The sequence below is a fragment of the Erithacus rubecula genome, assembly GCF_903797595.1.
Source record: "Erithacus rubecula genome assembly, contig: SUPER_Z_unloc_3, whole genome shotgun sequence".
Lineage (NCBI taxonomy): Eukaryota > Metazoa > Chordata > Aves > Passeriformes > Muscicapidae > Erithacus > Erithacus rubecula.
This window is the reverse complement of record NW_027635944.1, coordinates 1,864,212-1,885,247: the sequence shown is the minus strand read 5'-3', so window position 1 is coordinate 1,885,247 and position 21,036 is coordinate 1,864,212. Positions and strand designations below refer to the sequence as shown.

Below are 21,036 nucleotides of genomic sequence, written 5' to 3'. Positions count from 1 at the left end.
AGAGATTTCATGTAGGGCCCAATCCCAAATCACTGCTTAGCAATGAACAACACTTTAAACCACAGGACTTAATTTCTTGATGTTGAGTGTTAGAATTTCATTGGAAAGAAAATTTTCCAACCTGGCCAGCACACAGCACTCCTTACAATGCTCTGCCAACTGCAGAGGACAAGAGCAAGCTAACGCCCGTGCTTGGTGTCATTGAGCTTGGTTGTTATTGTTTTGACATCTAAATTTCGTATTAATTTTCTGTTGCTTCTGAAATGATGCCTAGTTTTATTAGCCTGATTCATCTGATTATTCCACTTCTTTCATAATTTCCATCCAAAATAAATGAACCCATAAATGGAAGAAACATTTGAACTTGGAGCAGCAATTCAGGTGATTTAGTGTTTTGCAACTGAGAAACATTCTTCCAAGGGTAAAGTAAATTATACATGTTTTACCCATACCAAAGACAGACCCTTTAAATTTCCCATTCTCGTCCTCTGCTTATCTTTTTCTTGACCTTTGCTGAAATACATCACCCTAACTCACCAAGACTCTCCCTAACACATTTCTAACACTGTGGATCACACTTGCTGACTGGAAGCACAGCTGGCAAGGGATCTAAACCCCATCACTGGGCAAACTCGGCCTTCTGGCTTTGCCAAGAATAACATTTCAAGTTGGGTTGGTTTTTTTTTAATAAAATTGTTACTGTACGGGGACAATTGATTCCGCATTTATTTGCAAGCGCCGATGACTCCATCCGCGACATTAACACAAGGCTAAAAGCAAAACAACGGCGAATTAAACAGCGGAGACTTACTTAACAAGAACTCAACTGTTAATTAAAGCAAGATTACGGAATTCAGCCTAATTCTGCCGGTTGTCCCAGAAGGAAGCTGCAACCGAGGACGAGCAGTGCCCTCTAGTGTCACCGGCTGCCGAGCCCCGGGGCCCGCAGCGCGCACGGGCGGGCACGGACCTGCCGAGGCGCCCGCACCCCCTGCACGGAGGCACCGCTCACCCTGCGGCTCCCTGCTCGCCATCCTGTGCCCGCACCCCCTGCCCTGCTCGCCATCCTGTGCCCGCAGCCCCTGCCCTGCTCGCCATCCTGTGCCCGCAGCCCCTGCCCTGCTCGCCGCTCACCGCGGGGCTGACGCGGCCGCGGCGTCTCCAATGGAGCGGGCGGCCCGCAGCAGCAACCACAAAAATGAAATTTCGGTGTGGAGTCATGGGCCGTGCATGAAAACGGGTGTCAAAAAGCTCGGCAGGATCGCTCCTGTGAAGATGAGTAACAGAATACGTAATACGGGCTGAATGGCTAAATTGGAGTGGCCAGAACAGAGCCATAAGGCTTTGAATACATCAGAAATTATAATTAAACCTGTGATTAGTGTTTTGACGTATTACCTGCTTTTTCTTTGTTAAGTGAAAGTTAAAACAATTTAGACTTTTCTATGGTCCAGTATCAACAATTTTGTAAGACAACTTCTATGCCTTCTAGCAAATTACCTCGAACTTACTCTTTGGATATAAAAATAAGTCTCCCAGCACTCTCAAAAATTTCCCTCTGATGGGAAAATTCTACAAAACCTCCGTAGGTGCTTTATTTAAGCTGAAATTACAATGGAGTCAATCCTAGGTTTGTTTAATTCTTCATTTTACTGCATAAACATTTGACAAAGAGAGAAAGATATCTGTTCATCTTGTGAATGATAGTATGCATCATATGTTCATTAGTATTCTCATCATCCATAAAGTACAGGCAATAAAATAAGGAAACAAAGACCAAAGGTATAAAAGAATAATGCAGGACAGCACCAGTTATGGGCATATGGAAAAAGCCTCAAACATATAAAAAGATCTATATGAGTTGTCAAATAATTGTATAAAAAAATTCAAAATTGCAGCCTGACAGTTACTTAATTTCATTTGCATAAAAAGTGCAAGTGACTATTTATAAATATATTCAGATCACAAGATGTTTGTACTGTTTTCCCACCTAAAGCATTAATACACATTTATTCCAATTCTTGCATTTTAGAAAGCAGTGTACATAATTAGGCTTTTACAAAAAGATTATAACACACATTATAAATTGATTCCTGCTTAATTTGAAGGCAGAAAATATGTATTAGCTCAAGAGACAAATGCGTGGAAACAGAAGGTTGAGAATGACAGTGCATACATCTTTAGATACCTTAAAAGACCATTAGGGCACAATTGCTGATAAAACGCAAGATTCATTAAAATGTGTAAGATTCATTAAAATGTCTAATGCAATATAAACATTTAGGCTTAATATCAAAATTTGGAAGGTTTTGCTTGCAAGATTTTAGCAGTAATCTAGCATTCTTAAAAAGTTAGCAATAGCAACTAAAATAATTCAACTGCATTTTACAGCAGATGCTGCATCTATGGCTTTTATCAATAAATATTTTTGTAGGAGGTGGTGCTAGCACCTGGCGAGCCCATCCCAAACCCCAACATGGTTCACCTCAGCACAAAACAGTTTGGGAGGCAGAAGGCAAAAGCGCAACTGGATATTACAGATGTCAAGAAAATTTTTATTATTGCCCCGCCACGCACAAAGATGCTAACAGCTATTTTAAGGAACAGAATAAAAGACAAAGTTGCCTGCCATAGTACGCTCCATCCCTCGTGGCAAAGGATGCCAACCTACTGCAGAAAATGTGATGAACTTTAGGCTGGCCAGCAGAAGTTAATTTTGCAGAAGGAAGCAGTTGTTATTTACTCAGAGCTCAAGCCATGCGCGGCTCGCTTGAGGACAGGGAGCACATGCACAAGGCACAGCCCCGCACAGGCATCTGTGTGCCATGAGTGACACCAGCAAAAGAAAAGAGGAACCTCAAGACTGACATCTCCTCAGTATTACTCATTATCTTTGCACTGCAAGGAGGTTTACAATCAAAATGAAGGCTTTTTTGGGACCTCGGCACTTCTGCTGTTTGCAGCAGGTGGCTGGGGTGCACTGGCTTTGCAGAACAGGGAGGAAAGGGACGGATGCAGGCTGCTGACAGGGGGCAGGCACTGGGTGTTTGCAGCTGACAGGCTGGAGAAGTTTCACTTGGGATACATCTGGGTGGAAGAGGAGTAATTGAAGGGGAGTGTGTCGATATGTGAGAGGTCAGGGCGAAGCAGAGAAGGACTGAAACACACCTCTTGTATTACCAGCATCAATAGGTCTTTGATGCTGCAGAAAATTACTCTGCTAAAACTTATTATGAATTTCATACCAATACTATGTACAACATGTAATCCTGAGTGTAGCTGTATGAGATGTGTGCAGGGAGATGACAGAACAGCACACTGTGACATGTATGCATTCGGCTTACTGAATGCAGGCAGATGCTTTTCCCTACAGGATGTGTCTCCTGAACTACCTGATTCTGAAATATTTGTTTAAGCTGTGAAAACTTATCCTAGTCTGTATGAAAGAGAAGCAGAAGCTAGAAAGATTTTTAAAATTCAAAGTAAGATACTCCGAGGAATGTGCATTATATAACTATATTTAATTTTGTGCAGTTACAAACTATAGACTTGCTATCCCTCTCCACAATTCATGCGAATCTACCAAATATAGTGACATTGAAATTTCAAATTTCTTTCTTTTCTGTAGCACTTGCTTCACAATAAAAGTTAAAACTTTACTTAGATTTTACTTAGAAGAATACTGCAAAATATAAAAAGGTATTGAGTACATATAAAAGAAATGCAATTCAAAGCAAGGCCAATAATAAAACAGTGCTATTTTCCATGCAGTTGTCGATGAAAATCAGTTTTGCCCAGCCAAAAAAAGGATTTAGCTTCTACTTAAATAGGACAATTGCTCAGGGGACTTTTTCCTGGAAAAAAAGGTGTTAGGAAGCAACATGAGAATCAGCAGAGCAGGACGATTCTAATTGTTTTGCCTTTGTCACGCAACTATTGTTAGGAACACCAACACCCTGCAATAAGCAGGGCTAAAACTGTGACCCCACTAAATCCAGTAGTAAGCAGCCCCTGAGTATCATGCTCAAAGCAGACTCTCCTCAAAATAAGAACATGAAGAAAATTAGCATTTCTGGAGTGAGACAGGGAGGCCCAATCAATTCCCTCCTCTGATGGCTGCACCCGATTACAAGTTCTTGATCAAGTCTTTGTTGTTTAAAACCTTGTTTTACCTCAAAAAAAAAAAAAAAAACCAAAACAAACCAAAAACACAAACAAATTTCAGTGACTTTTATAGAATGTACTTAGAGTATCTCAGGAGTGATGAAAGTGTGCCAGTTAGATCATCAAGAGGTTTTGAATGAGGGAAGATAACACATACGTGTCATTCATGAAGGTAGGAATGAAGCAGCAGAAAACATTCTTAATTGGTACATGGTATCTGTCATATTAGCACTAACTGGACTCCAAAAATGTCTCTTTAGGAAAACAGCACAGAACTACTTCTTAAGCAGAATTACCTCCTCAGTAATGTGCTTGTAAAATGAAAATGTCTCAGTGGCACGGGAGAGAAATGACACTTCAAACATCCTCTGTAATTTTTCCTGTCTCTAAAGATCACAATTTTACAAACTTAAAAAAAAAAAAAAAAAGAACCAAAAAAAACCCCCAAAAACAAAAACAAACCAACCCAAACCCAGACTTACTGAAATTACTACAGACTCTGAAATCTCATTCTTTATTAGCCCAGCATTAGAAGACTGTCATTTTTTGTTGTGGAAAATAGGAAAACTTTAAAATATCGGTTTTTAATTATGCTGTTCTATTTTACTCAGACTGAGTAAAAGGATTTGCTTGCATTTCTGATGCCCAGCAATCAAGCAATTATTAAAACTCATTCAAAACACTTATTTCAACACACTAAGCTCACTCTACAACAACCATGGAGGGTATCTGGAAGTCTGGAAGTATCTACATATATCTTCATCATGTTTTTCCAAGGCATCCACTTTGTTTAACAGCACAATGCATGCTATGGACACATTTTTTTTCCAGAGACTATTTCTGCCTGAAGTAAGAGATTAAATTTCTTTTCTTCATTTTAATTTAATTATAAACAATTATGTTTATAATTAAAGTCTTTCTTTTTCAAAATTGAAACTGCTGGCAAAAGATCTCTTTTGCTACCAGAAATTTTTTTCAGGTCTTGATGCCCTGCGTAGTTCACACACAGAAACGAGCACAGCATTTTCCTACAACTGGATTACACAGATAATGGGCTGCTATGAGACACTCAGGCTCTTCTTTTATTTCAGAATTAAAACCAAGTTCCACTCCATGTCCATCTTCTACCTTCATTAACTCAAATATTAGCAAAATGGAGCTTAAGAAAAACGAAAACATGCTGCAGATGCAAAATACATGCACAATGCAGACAGACAAAATATACAACACTTGCAAAGGATATCACTATGTATAACAAAATACGTATCAGTATAAATACCCACAGATACAATTCATGTACTGAAGCAAAACAGATCAGATTTCCACTTATGATCCTACTTCTTTTTTCCCTGCAGTATTTTGAAATCTGTATTTGCATGTTCATCCTCTATGCTATGGAAAACTCAAAATTCATCATTGATGCAAAATTCAAAAAAGATCCTTGTTCCAATAGGTCAACACATTCTTTTGTGATTTTAATAATGGCTTGTCCTACTACATTTATTATTCATATAGAATAAGGATAGACAATTTTTAGGTATTATATAGCTTTCTTCTGGAATATTAGCTTTGTGGCTTTGAGAGACCATTTTCTAAAGATCCTAATAGTCAAATGACATCTTGGGAAATGTTATATTCTCACCACATTTGCATGATAATGAAGATGAAATTTCATATATGCTACCTGAATTATACTTATCTGAGTTTTGTTTCACCAAATGACCAAAGGAATACGTTCCCTAGGCCAGAGTATCACACTGCAATGTGAAACATTATTGCTTCAGTGAAAGACACAAAACTATTATCCAAGTAATAATAATAATAACAATAATAAAGCCTCTACAGTTTATGTTACTGCATTAACATGACCTTAGCTATGTATCACTGAATACTTATTCATTTCAAAGAAAATGCTATAAAATCCACAAAAATATCCATGCGAAATTTTTCTAAAAGTAATCAAGGAACAACTCTGTGATGCTCTTTGTTCTGGCTCTCTATAGGAGATGAACTCTTTCCTAGCATTTTGTTTTTCACTGATATTCACTACCTGATAAAGTTCGTATGTCTGCTTATTTATTAGATATGAGCCACACTTTGAATATAACCACATTTCACCTTACCTGCAGGAACACAGACGTGTAAAATAATTTTCTGACCAAAGAAATTAGTTTGGTAGACAATAGTAAGAGGCACCTTGCCTATAATTATGCATATGGGCAAACATGTGGCTTTCAGAAATTGCAGCAGTGCATTTTATAGCTCCTGATCATGGGTTATTATTGCAGCAGATGTTGAAAAGCTCCATCCCCTACCAGGGTGAGTCAAGAACTCAGCTGCTTAACCTGGGTTTGGAAAGACAGCCCCCAACACACCGTGTTGGCAACTCAAGGACACTGTAGGGAAGTGTTTGTCCTCTCTGATCAGTCATTGGTCTGCTAAGCAACTTACCTGCATGATCCATTTTGGAGTATGCCTCTAGAAAACCAAACACAGTTTTATGCTGAAGGTGCCATTTTAGAACTGTTTTTTCTAACACTGAAGAAAATTTAGTACAAATCATACATATTATAAACTGACAATATTAATCTAAGCTAAGACAGCAGCACACATATTCTTTGATTAATTCTCCTGTTATAACTGTGAACTCTTTGAAGACAGAGTAGTTTTGATTTTGCTGGAAGCTATAGGCATTATTTAAAGAAAAAAAACCCCACAGCATGGAATAATTGCTGTAAATGTAATATAGCTTTTCATTACACTCCGGTCTATGCTTCGCTACAACTGCAGAAACACATTCAAATTAAGTGAAAAAAAAAACAAAAAGAAAACCCCCAAAACAAAGCAAGTTATCCTGGAAAAGGAGGAAAAAAAAAAAAGAAAAAAAAGGAAAGGACTATACTCAAAGGAACATCTGAATAAAATTGCGACATCTGCAGTAGAGTTTTCCCTAGAATGTTTGAGATGAACTCGGCGTAACACAGCCTTCCAAGAAAAGACAGGGTGATCAATGCAGGAGCACATCAGGCTCCCTTGGACAGGCCAATCAATGCAAGAAAGAACCTTGCCCAGGGCCTTATGCAAATAGAAGCACGTCCTGCAACCCAGGGAGGGAACATGCGCAATAGATCAATGGCATCTGAAAAACCTTACAGCTATATCAGCCGCAGACAGTAAATATATAATGATGAATCCCTCACGTTCAGACATGAACTCTTTAAACTAGGTTATTTTCAACAGCTGGTTTAAGGAAAAAAAGTCTGCTGGCTGTAGACTGCCGTGGTGGTGAGGTGAAATAAGATTACTGAGGGTTAAATTAACAATGGCTTTTTTTTTTAAAGGATGAGATAATATAATTGTTGTACTACAACACCTTGTAAAACACTGGCAGCTACGTACCCACAGGGGTAGGGACTGAGAGGGGGGTGGCAGGAGTTATTTTATTTTGAATTTTTTTAGGATATATCACTCCTGTCAGATGTTTTGAGCCACTCTAAGACAAAATATAATAGTAATACTGACGAGCAAATAAAATGCCTTGGCTTAATCAAGGTAAAAACCTCATGCTTTTTCTATCCTCTATCCTTTCTATCCCGCAGGATACTGAGATTCATTATTAGACTTAATTCCTTAGAAATGGAAAAGAGAATTATAACTAATTAAACTATTTTTCAGGTGTTTACGTGCCAATTTTACTCCTGCATTTGGACACATTGCATTAAAATCTCAGTTCAATTCAGCAGCACTAGAAGCACAATTTTCTCAATTAATACACATGCAAAAAGCTACTCATATTTTTATTTCTTATCACATTTAATCAAAGGCCTTAAATAGGATTATTTTAACATTTAAACATTGGTAGTCATGCTATTATTAATATTAAAATACTTCACTAATATTCTGAAACAGCTATCTAACACATCTTGACTAGATTAAATGAAGTTCTAGGATAAAATGCAAATCCCAGCTGCTTCTTATGTCACCACAGTTTGAGAGCTCCCTTCACCAATGTATGTTTGCTCTACCTGGATTTGTAATGCCTAATATATTATTAACTGGTAGTTGCTCTGATTGATCCACTAAATTTGGTTTAAAGTTTTATAAATTCTCTACTGTTTCATGCAAAAGCCATTCATATACTTTTCAGCATAATTACCATTTAAATTAACACTAGTATATTTGTGTGGTCTTAATGGCATAAGGTCACAGAAATGGGAAAAAATATGAAATAACACTGAGACAACTTCATCTTTTAAATGCTTTGTTCCATTAAGAGAAAACAAATGCCAGAATTTAGAACAGCTTAATATTTCAGATGGAATAATCTCAACTCACCACAAAACTTCTAAGTGCATACTATGTGTGATATTCCCACATCTATCATTGTATAAGCAAATATAAAACTCCTACTCTTTTTCTTTATTAGTCTTCCTATACACATTCAGAAAGAACTGTAAATCTTTAGACTGTGACAATGTCAGATCTTGAAAAATCTTTTGTATTGTGCTGTGCTCCAAACCAATCTAGAGAGATAACAACACAGAAACTTTCATAAAATGCCAGGTTTTTTTCATACTGTAATTGCTGGGAAAAGAATCCCACAACCAACACACTCCATCGTTTGACTCTACTGCCACAACAATGCAAAGCCAGATACAATGACCACATCCACAAAAACTAATGTTCTAGAAATTTCATTTTCCTGTCCTGATGCAACACAGCAAAGAGGCACCTTCTGGTAGGAACCAGAAACAGGTGGATTAGATAAAAAAAAAAAAAAAAAAAAAAAAAGCAAGATGCACATTCATAGAAGATTAAGAAGGCAAAGTCTAAAGATCATCAACCTGGATGGTGTGAAAAACTAGTAAGTCTGTCAGGGAAAACAGATGTGACTTTTTATTGATGCAGGGCAGCATACATGCCAGCACCTCAGAGAGCCAAAAAAAGAGATGAACTGAATTAGTTTCCATCCAAAGAAAGGCAGTAAGGCAAAACTGTGCACTGTCAGGCACTTGAGGTGCTCAGGACAGAAAACATGTCTCCTGTTACCAATGATGAATTTCCTCTGTGTTCTGAAGAGCTCTAATGAGTGTGAGATGGTTCATATAGCAAGCACCTCTATGGAACTTTTAACTTCTGGGAAGTTTCTGCAACTAGTGAGGAAATCCATAGCAATGAAAGAAATTCAGGAGAATCAGTTGTCCTGGGTTCTGAAATTAACTATCACAATCAACAGCGTGGTCTACACATTTTAAGGTGATGGTTGCACAGAGATTTGACCATCAGCTCTGAGAAGCTCCAGGGAAGAAGTTTACCTGCAACAGCTGAAAGGATGAGTGCTGTTTGATACTTGTATATGGTCCTGTGGTGTTTTTTTTTTTTTCTTTTTTTTTTTCCCTTTCAAAGCTGGAATTTGAAATGAAAAATAAACTGCCTGATAAGTCATATTGTCTTGCAGAATTTAAAACAGTAGAAACAATGAAGGAAAGGAAAATAATACAAAGGAATTTACAGAGTCAGAAGGAAAGTTCTAGCCAGATATAGGATAGATGCCAAATATGGTTTTATTTAACATCTTCATTAATTATCTGGAATTAATTAAATTTGCAGGTGACAATAAAGTGGAAGAAACTGCCAAGAGAAGTAAGGCATGAAAGAAATACAAAACAAGCTTCCAAGCTTCACAGACCTGTAGCACAAAAGGGATTGTTATGACAATCCAGTTTGTCATCCTGCACAACAAGGGCCACAACACAGCTAGATTTAATTAGGAAGACTGTGAGATAATATTGTTTGGGGGGGGTGTTGGGAAGAAATAATCTACTACATTCACATTCAGTACATTCAGTACCACAGGGGAAAGGAAAATTGAGAACACTAAAACACTTTGAGAGATACATGAACATTAGCAGGTAACAAATTCAAAGAAACTTTATGAAAAAAAAAAATCTAATACCACTTAGGTTACATTGATCAAAATGCTGCATAGCATTGGTTCATAGCATGAAGTTCACCCTGAGTTAATTATGTTAACTGCACCTAGAATACTGAGTTCAATTCTCAGCACAATGCCAAAGAAATGTTGACAAACAGAACTGAATTCAACAGATAGACTTAAAAAGTAAGAATTAAAAAACCCAGAACACATAGTTATAGAAGCTGAGCTACAAAAGAACAAGTTGATGAAACTATGAGAACAATTGCTAAAGATCACAAAACTCCTCAGGCGGAAACATAAATGTCCAGTGTGTAATGTATGGATTCTGAAACAATGCAAAGAGGTTACAAAAATATTAAACTAATGAGATGATGCAACTCTAAAAAAAATTCTGCAAAGAAATGCAGAAAGTGCTGTACCTTTGACCACAAAATCCCATAGGCTACAAACATTTATTTCCAAGTAACTGGATTTCTAAGTAACCCTATCATTTACTCATATCCAGTTCTTTGTTTATTTTAAAATTACCAAGCCAACTTTGGTGTCAAATTAGAAAATTATTATGAAGGGTACAATGAGAGAAAAAACTGATGATAGGTGGTGCCAACAATTACTATTTAGTACAAAATTTCAGAAAATATTGTCCTTCTTCCTTTAGGAAGAAGTGGGGAAGGGCCACATGCACACCTAGCCTCAGACCATGGCCTGAGCTGAATGAAGCAGGGGATACCAGAGGAAAAGGACTAAGAGGAAGCAAAATGTAATGAGGCTGAGCATCTTGTCTAAAACAAGGTAACAAGGAGGGATGAACACTCAAAATGTGTCTGCTCTGGCAGTGGCCAATGCTCAGTTTCACTGCTACCATCCTCCACTATTGTCCAGCAGCAAAGCTAGCAGGGCTTCAGATGAACAGCTCCTTCCAGACTGCAAGCTCTTTAGGACAAGGCACTGCTATATGATTGCTATCACAATAACAATAAATGCTAGCAAGTGAACTAATGGTGCCAGTGTATTTATTTAGGCTGAGTGGGCTAAAATGTTTATCTGCTCTGTGTTAGAATGGGTAATATATGCAAGCAAATTCATATATATGTATATAAACACACACACACACACTGCACACTTTCTTTATGTATCAGTAAAAGCCAAATGTGATTAAGAAGCTGTTTCCAGTACAGCAAATAGTGACATGCATATTTCAGTATTTTTTGCTCAACCTACCATTTAATTTCCTTATGTTTGCAAACTCACACCACAGGATCTGCTATGCCTGTTGCTTTCTACCTCAAGCTGAAACTTGTGCATTTCAAAAAGCACTGGCAAAAGTCTGCTGTTTCCAAAACCAAGTCTGCTCCCACATTTTGTTATTCAAGGTCAGTGAGACAAACCTGGTTGTGTGTACAGACTAGGGAGCAAGAGGCTGGAAAGCAGCACCATGCAAAGGGAGCTGGGGGTCCTGGTCCATGGCAAGCTGAACATGAGCCAGCAGTGCCCTGGCAGCCAGGAGGGACAAGCCTGGCCTGGGGGCATCAGGGACAGCATCAGCAGCTGGGCAGGGGAGGGGATTGTCCCCCTCTGCTCTGCTCTGGGGCAGCCTCACCTGCAGGGCTGGGGCAGCTTTGGGCACTGCAATATAACAAAGACATTAAGCTATTAGATTATCCAAAGGAGGGTAATGATGATGATAAAGGGCCGTGAGGGAAAGCCATATGAGGAGTGGCTGAGGTGACTTAGTTTATTCAGCCTGGAGGAGACTGAGGGGAGACCTTCAACATCCTCAGGAGGGGATGAGAAGGAACCTCTCCACTTTTGTGGCCAGTGACAGGATCTGAGGGAGTGGCAGAAAGGTGAGTCGAGGAAGGTTTAGTCTGGATATCAGGAAAAGGTTCTTCACACAGAGAGTGGCTGGGCAATGAAATAGGCTCCTATTCCCAATGGACTAGGCTAATGGAATAGCACCAAGCATGACAGAGCTCAAGAAGTGTTGTGATAACATTCTGAGGGACATGTTTTGATTCTTGGGGTGTCCTATGCAGGGTCAGGACTTGATGATCCTGATATGTCCCTTCCATTTCAGCATATTCTTTGATTCTATGATTCTAAGTAAGGAGGAAGGAAAAAAGTTGTTTGCAAGCACTGGTTGTTAGAGGTTTGACCTGGTTTTGGTTAGAGCCCAGCTGCTCCAGTGGAGTAAGCCTCGAGTCAGAGCAGCATCGACTCCACATAAATTAACCCAAAAAGTGGTCCAGCTGTTCACAGCTGAAAATATGCACCTGTTTATGATGGTTTTCACAGGAACACAGACTCCTGGGTCACACCAAAGACCAACAGCCTCAGCCAATTACTCACGTAACTCCTGCCATGTGCAGGTCACACTTGGCAGCAGCTTTGTCCTACTCCTTTTCCCAAGAAGGACTTCCTAATCCAATGGTGAAAAACCTAATTCCACCCTAAATTTATTCATGACCAGTTCTAATCCATGTTCCTGTGCCAATATTGTTCTTTGGCTTATAAGGCTCTCCCTCCCTGTTTATTCTCCTGATATATTTGCTGAGTGCTACCAATCCCTCTAAGCTCTCCTTTACCAGGCTGAACAAGCCATGCTCTGCTTCTGCTGCAAATACAAAGCAGATGTTGAACCTTCACTTTTTAGATATACTACCAAAGTTTTTGTAACAGCACTAGCAAGTTACATAGCTCTTTTGAAGGCTGATAAGCTTAAAGCATGTGTATACTATTTCTATGACCATACTGATGTTGGTGTTTATGATTCACAGGACCTGTCCATGTTGGCATCACATCACAGCAGGTCTGAGGATCCTTCATTGTTTCTGGCAAAATATGCTTCCCATTGATTCAAGTGTACAAGCACCCCTTCCCTGTCTCTCTTCCCCACTGACTTAATCTTCCCAAATGTCTCACACTACCTCAGATGAATGACAGCAGCACACTGGACAGCATTAATAGTTCCCTTCCTGGGACAGAAAGAGAAACAAATTACAGTATCATATCTGACTCCTGTTATGTTAGCTGGTCACTCACTCACATCTACTGGCAATGAAAACAGCTGTCCAAGGGTTTCTCCCTTGCTGTTCTCTGTTGATGAGATCACTCTTCACTCTTTATGAACAAATGCAGATGACTGACCAGCCAACACTGAACTATCCTGAACTCTGTATTATTTCCTTTACTTTCTATTACTGTAGAAATTCTACTTCTGACTACAAGTGGTGACTTCATCACTTAATGCCAGGACCCAATTTCAGGAGCACATACTTAATTTGTGTACCCACATCAATAACAGGAATACTAAAAAAATCAGCATCAAGGATAAAGACCCTGTTTCTATCCAACTTTTTTTTTACACAACCTACAACTTGTTCCTCCATTTGCTTCTCTTGTCCACCCTCATTTCTCATTTGATCTTTTTCAGATGAATGAGTACTTTTCCAAGAAGAAAGACAAAGAATAGCTGAAAGAAGTAATGAAACAGAATTAAGATTTCCTTTTCACTTTCACAATTGTTCTTCTGAATGTGAGCGTTAAGTTAGATCTGCCTCAAAAAGATTCTATTTTAAGTGTCCAACACAGAAAAATCTGAGACCTAAACCAGGTAGGGTTGGGTGAGACTGGACATACAAACCCATGAACCCTCAAGACAGCATCTCATACAGCTCTCCCAGCTGATATTCAGCATCTTTATTCCCACCCCCCTCAGTTAAATGTTCACAAAGCTTTATTTATGCCATTTTTGCATAAATTTATATTTTATGCCATTTATTTATTTATGCCATTTTGGTTTTGTCTTCACAACAAGGACCCTGGTCAATGAGTTGCTTTTCTTCTCAGCTCTCTACTTGTAACTCTCCCCCATGCTTCCTACAGCCATCACAGATCTTGTGTTCTCTCTATCACACATCAGTAGATATATTTCAATTTAACATGTTAGCCAGGGGAATTAAGAGTTGCATGTCCACAGTGCCCACTCATCAATTTTCCAGGCAAACTGAATTAAACAATAAGTAGATATATTTATATAAGTAAATACAAAAAGCCAAATATAACAAACCATTCAGTCTAAGACTTCAGGAAATTAAATTAATGAAAAACTAATGACAGGTTCACAGCCTAGTCATTAAGTTTCTTAAATTGCATTTTGCCTGTGCCAGAATAATGATGCAGCCTCAGAGACTTGCAGGTAGCTCAGCAGGTGCCTGTCTATCATCATTATTATGGCAACTATCAGCACCAGTCAGGGCCAGGTCCTTGCCATACTCAGCACAATGCAGCAAAATGAAGTGGCAGCTCATTGCAGAGAGGATCTCAAAATGATGGACCTAAAATTATTTCAAATTGCCAAAATTTACAGATTTGATGTAATTAGGACTCTGCAGTGGATACAGTAATTTGGGTAGTGTGTTTTAAGGGCTCTGATTGTAACAAAGCCCACTAAAAAGACACCTTCTCCCCCTTTTTACATACACCTTTACCACCCTTCCTATACCTTTGTGAAAATTATCTATATATACACCCAGTATTTTAGTCAAAAGAAAAATAAATAGTTTAAACCCACTAAAGACAATGAACCTACTTCCCTCTTCCTAATTATTACATTCCCTTGTGCACTTTGTATTTTTACAGCAGCATGAATGATGTAAGATGGAGATATCATTAATGATTCTCACAATTTTCTCATGATTCCTATGATATTTGGTATTTTCTTTAAAAAGATAGCATTTAACTAAAATGAAAACAGAAAAGCTACACCTCTAAATATAAGATTATGAGGAAACGACTGCAAATGGAAGTCTAGGGCCTCAGAAATATAGGATGCAAACAGCAGAAATCTTCCACAAAGATTCTCCTGTGTAGGTCTTTTATGCAGGCAATGACAAGGAAAAACATTATTTTTAAAGCAAAATAATTGTAATCCCACAAAATCTGGCAGAAAAACTCAAAGGAGGCGTTGTACCAGAAACTTCTTATTTTCTGTAAACTAAATATAAAATTGACTCCATCAACTTGAAATTCTCACTTTCTGTTAAATTTCATAAAATTATTATAAGCTTGGAGTTGGGAAAGTTCCACAATTTACCATCAAGTAAAGCAAACTGATTCTGAAAATAAATCCCTGACTACACTCTGCAAGGGATAACAGAATTAAGAAGCTGAGATGTGTTCATGAATCATGGCTTGAGTTTTTCAAAATCAGTAATTAACAATTAGCAAAACACAATGGCCCAACAATTATTTTTAGTTCTGTGCATTCAAAAAGTAATTTACATGTAGACATTATCATATGCATGTTTAATTTCAAACCACAATTACACAAAGTTTTAATTACTAAACATTGAGATACATTCTAGCATATGGCTTATGATTTACCATTTGTAATTCAACGTATAAACAACAGAACAATAAAGCTTAATACATTTACTGGTGAAACTTTATTTCCCACACATTTTAATAATTTTCAATTATTCCCCTAGTAATCTATGACACAACAAGGTACAGAAAATGTGGGCCTATGTTGTAGTAACTCGATAATGTTTTCTGTGTATTTGAGCATGATACTGCAGACTTGCTTTTCTTAACATCCTGCAGTCACAGACATGAGAAAATGTAGATCAAAAAGCTGCAAAGATCAATAATTTTAACTTAATATGGCACGTATTTGAAAATTCCAGCTAAGCCTTACTTGTATGTTTAATGAAGGATTTCCAAAACACAGCCTCAATTTATGGTGAGAAGAAATTTGGAATGAAGACCAAATTTTAGCCACCAAAGTTCCGTAAATAAAAAATTATCCTCCTTTTATACTTTAGTTACTGTAATACTATAATATTATAGAATACTATACTTCTTTAATTTCATATGTGATAGTCCTATTCCACTTTGTGTTTCCCAGCAAAGTGCATGCCAGCCACGGGATGAGGCAGAGCAGCACTGCCTTTCCCTCAGCAGCTTCAGACAGAGCAGCACCCGGATGGGCACTGCCTGTGCAAGGCTGAACATTGCACTCTGCCTTCTCCTGGGAGAGCAGCAGCTCCTCCTGCAATGGAATGAACACCCATGAACAAGACTGCTTAGTATCAGATTCTGTTTAATGCCAGAGCACCCCATTTTCACCAAGAGCCTTGCACAATTACGAAGCGGGAGGATGTGGCTGAGATGACTGCAAAGCCATCATGACAGACTGTGCATCACTGAACATGGAAACTTTACTAAGTTTCTACTAAGTTTCTCCTTTACTAAGGAGATATTACATGAGAACACAAATTTGCTTGGTTTTTTTTTTTCTATGCAGGCAAAATAAAATTCAGAGGGCTAAGGCAGAAACCTTCACTCCAAATTAAAGCCATATGCTTCGCACTGCTCCCCTGTAAGAGGCACAGATGCAGAAGGAGCAGCTGTGCAACAGGTCTCTATAACAACTGTACCCTACAATTTCATGAATCAGTTAACCCAAAAACTTGCAAAGGAAGTGTAGAGGTGGTACAGTTGCTATATGGTGTAGCTGCTCTATCAACCTCATCATCACCCCCACATGAATCAGAGAGGAAAGTGAAGTGATCGAAAATGTATTTGACATAAGACAGTAATTGCCCATCAGCTGCTCCATTTCTCTTTGGAGCTCATTGAAATTACTAAGTGCTGTATGGATATAATGTTTAAGAGAAAGGAGAGGATAACAAAAAAAACCCTTAAAAATTAATACTGCGATGAAACTGTTCAGGGTTTATTTCAATATGTCCTTCAGTGCATGAATTATTTAATCAAACTGCTTTTAGTAGAACCCAAATATCAAACTATCTCTGCCTAAACCAGGTGCTAATACCCTTTGATTTTCTAGAAAAACATTGAGCTACATTAAAAATACATTTCAGGTCTAGTTTTCATGACAGATATGTGATGTGTCAATGGATATGTATTATATTCTTCCTCTCAGGCATGCATCTCCTGCAGAGACAGCAGACTACAGAAGCTGACTCTTACTGAGACCATCTTGTCTTTCTGACAAAGGTCCTTTTTAACTTCTTACTTACTGGTTGCTTCCTGCAATTGATAAAAATTTTTGCTCAGCTTGTGATAATTTCACAGGCTCTGAGCACCCTGACCCCAGAAGCCCCAAGGTCAGAAGTTAAGTCTTGTTCAGAAACATCAGTGTGCTTCATATTAAAGTAGAACAAAAGTGAAGAAATATCCACCAGTCTGACAAGAGAAACAGGCAAAATGGGAATGACACCTTGGTCATCTGTTACCCAGGCCACCTCAAGCCATTGACTGAAATGTGATGGAAAAACTCTCCAAGTCTCCTTCAAGTCAGGACTCTGTTTGGGAAACACTGAGGAAGGTCTCCAGTTGATTCTCATTCCTACCCTCTGCTATGTGTATGTATCTCTGGGCATCTGGTGACCCAAACAATGTGGCTTTACAAACCCTACAGGAATTCTGCCAAAGATTAACTTTGGGATTAACAAGTGATATCAGAGTAACCTGGCTGAAACAACAGAGCAGCAGAAAACCACAACTCAGGAAAGCCAACACAGAACAATTGCTCCCTAAAGCTCGTGACATCTCAACAACAGGCACATACAATGCAACATGTGTGCTGCCCAAGAATATGGTTACAGAAGAAATTATTCACCTTAAAGGTCTCTTGAGCATTTAGTTTTGAGACTATTTAGTGAGGAGGTAATAAAATACCTGTGAAAAATGATCAATTCTCAAACTATCTCAGATTAATAAAATGAACTGTTTCTCAAGTCTCAAACCTGTACATGTCACGTGTATTTTGCACATACTCTTCCAGGACCGCAGAGAAAGTGACAATGGCATTAATTTCAACAACAACAACAAAAACAAAAGGGGGTTCCCTTTTAATAACAATCCCAACATCTTGATTGTTATTGCTAGTTGGAGCAGTGTAAGATAAAACAAACATACTCATGCATGCTTTTTTTTAAACGAAGGTATTATTTTTACGTTCAGGCAGGAAACACCTCAATGAACTTCAGTTAGACTAAACTAATGTGTTGTAGACAAAAGAAATGCATATATGTCTGCTGTTTCCTGTGTCTATAAAACCTGTTGTAATGCTCTGCAACTTACCTTTTCACAATAAATAGGACTTTTTACATTTACTACAAAAAACTACTTCTTTGTTGTTTTCTTCAATAAAACACATCCTGATTACACTACTGTCTTAAAATCACATGAGGAGACTGCAGCTACACTGACAGAATGGTATACAAGTTTAACAGGCAGCTTGATATACCAGATGGGGTTGAGAGATCTGCCTTTAGAGAAGAGTGAAAGGCTGACAAACTAGATGTTCAGCAGACTCAGCACCAGATGTAGAGCAGCTTTATATTGAGCAGTTTTTCCCACCTTATATCACTGCAGAGCCTAATAAATGGGGAAACAGAAGTCTTTCCAGCAAGTTCTGCAGACCTTTGTAGAAAGACTGCAAAAACGGCATAAAACTGCCAAATTTCCTCCATGTTCAGTTCCAATCTGTATACAAGAAGCTCCATTTGTTACTGTGACTTCACTTTAAAACTGTTACATGTCCCCAGGTCTTCCTGCCCCACAGCAGAAACTGCTGCCTTTCAGTACACAGTCTGGACAAGCAGGATGCAGTGTGTTCTGTTTGCTCACACTTTTTCAGATCCACACACTTGGGACATGACTATCTATCTCAAAACCAGAAAAGAAGTGACCTTCTGGTAGCAAAGAAATCCTGACCAACCTGTAGATGGTTCAGTTCATTGGCTCAGGTGTTTCTACCTGGCTACTTTCAAGAAGGTGATCACAAAGAATGTAGAAAATCTGTGACAGTCTTAAGAAAATGAGGCAATGGAGAATTCACACTTACCAACTCTACAAAGGCAAGTCCACCATAACTGTGAGCAACAAAGAACACATTCTCTGCAGCTGACTGGGAAATAAAGTGGTCCCAAACATAAATCGCATGTTCTTCAGGAGAGCCATTATCCTGCAGAAAGAAATTGTGTTTGTGACAATTATCCTTTAAAAAATGACAATTCTGTCTAAAAGCAATGTGTTCCTATATATTAGAATGTTTTGTTAAAACAAAGATAAAATGAATACACACTAGTATCAAAAAGAGAACAGATTCTTTTTCAAAAAGAAACAGATTTCTTCTACATAAAGAAAATTCAAGATTGCAATTTAAAGGCAGTAACACTGTTGCTTTTTGGGCTTACTTAAAAAACTATAACAATAATTATTCATCTGCAAAATTTTGTGTAAATATCATGATGACAATTCTGCTAAACAGAGGCATTCAGAGGAGCTATGAGCCACAGCTCATATTTTAATTCTTTTGACAACTCTTTGTCAAACGTTTGCTCGCTGAGGGTTTGTTTGAAGTACTTATGCCTTAGACTGATAAGTAAAAACAGGTAGGAACAATATAAATACATAATTGGACAATAATTGATGTTGGTAAAGATCTAGAATTTCAGGTTTTACTTTTTTTTCATACTATGAGCCACTAGAAACCTGAATTAAGATTAAAATTATGGTATTTGCAACTACTCTTTTAAATCTTACGTTTTGAGACTGCAGTCTGAGACATGGTGCCAACAAAACCTCTACTCTGATGGTAGCCATTACTTTGGAGTTTTTGGCAGCTAGGGGACCATGTTTTCTTACTATTGAACAAGACTTTGTCAAAGCCAGCCAGTGTAAGAGTCACAGAAAGCACTAAAATGACACAAATTGATTTTAGTGCACTCTCATCAAAACTCACAGCTGTGTACTCTTATCTTAGATGCTCTTGGAAAGAAATATACCCCTCTGGATTTTCCTTATTTCTTGGATTGCTGAGGTCATAACTACAAATTTGGTCTAGTCTCAGGTGACAAGAATAAGATGCTCTGCTAGATACCCTACTCCACCAGTATGTCACACACCCAGGACAACAATGCTGGCTCTTTCCAGACTTTTCAGTGTCAGAAAAAGCTGATCAGTCACTGTAATGAAATTTCCTAAAATTTGCATCCCTTTTCCCTTTGCTCTGTGCCAGCAAAAACTTCACATCCTTAGTTAACTCAGACAACAAAGCCTTGTTTCTTTAGGAAAAAAAAGCACAAACCAGCAAAAGCTACTGGCAATCAGAATCTGCTAATTACACAGTGTGAATTATTGAAATTTATCAAGAATGTTGAGGTGATCTAGATCTCAATTCTGCAATTCAGTTTTGGGGATTTAAGCTCTTATAATTGTCTAAAATGAGTGGGAAGAGACATAACTAAATAATGTGGTTGATTCTGGCTTTTACTTCTATTCTCATATCCTGTTTTCTAAGTAAGAGTGAGATGGCAACAAATCTTTTATGGATCCTCACTCTAAGTTTTTAGGGAAATTATGTGTTTTCCTGCTACAGCAACAGTGTTTATAAGACAGAAAAACCTGAATTTATCTTACTCCTGGATAGATTCTGCTCTCCACTATGACAGAAAGTAGTTTTAACTAATTATGTATCACTTATTGTAAATGTATCACCTACTCTCACTGTGAGAAAGGACTTATTTCAAAACAGTTTGTTGCTGTTTTGAAATTTGATTGTACAGATCGGTACAGAAAGACTTCTCCCTTTGTGAGGAATGAGGGAAATTTTTAAAAAGAAATTGCAAAAAGAAAGTAAGATTGACAAACCAGTTATTAAGATAAAGCTGAAGGACAACTTGAACAGGAGTTTCCTGCACAAAAGTGATGTATTTTATAACATGTATGGAAAAAGCACATTAAAACACTGAGAAAGTTTCAGAATCACTAATTTATTAAAATGTTTACCTTAGTTATACACACAAGAGGCACATATTTTTCAATAATAATGTTGCCATTGACACTCTTAACAGCAATTTTTGTGTAAGTACATAATGCTGTTTTAACAATCTGATGGA

At 38.0% G+C, this 21,036-nt stretch overlaps 1 protein-coding gene across 5 annotated transcripts in view; it reads right to left on the bottom strand.

Moving 5' to 3' along the window:
- Window positions 1-21,036, bottom strand: part of ARB2A (ARB2 cotranscriptional regulator A) — a 221,542-nt gene that overhangs the window by 57,122 nt on the left and 143,384 nt on the right. For 4 of the 5 annotated variants that reach the window (XM_079331363.1, XM_079331364.1, XM_079331366.1 and 1 more), the window contains exon 8: window positions 18,981-19,100. The exons of the other annotated variant lie outside the window; for it this stretch is intronic. In XM_079331363.1, coding sequence (XP_079187489.1) covers window positions 18,981-19,100 — 120 coding nt within the window. The remainder of the gene's footprint in view (window positions 1-18,980; window positions 19,101-21,036) is intronic. 5 annotated transcript variants of the gene reach the window in all.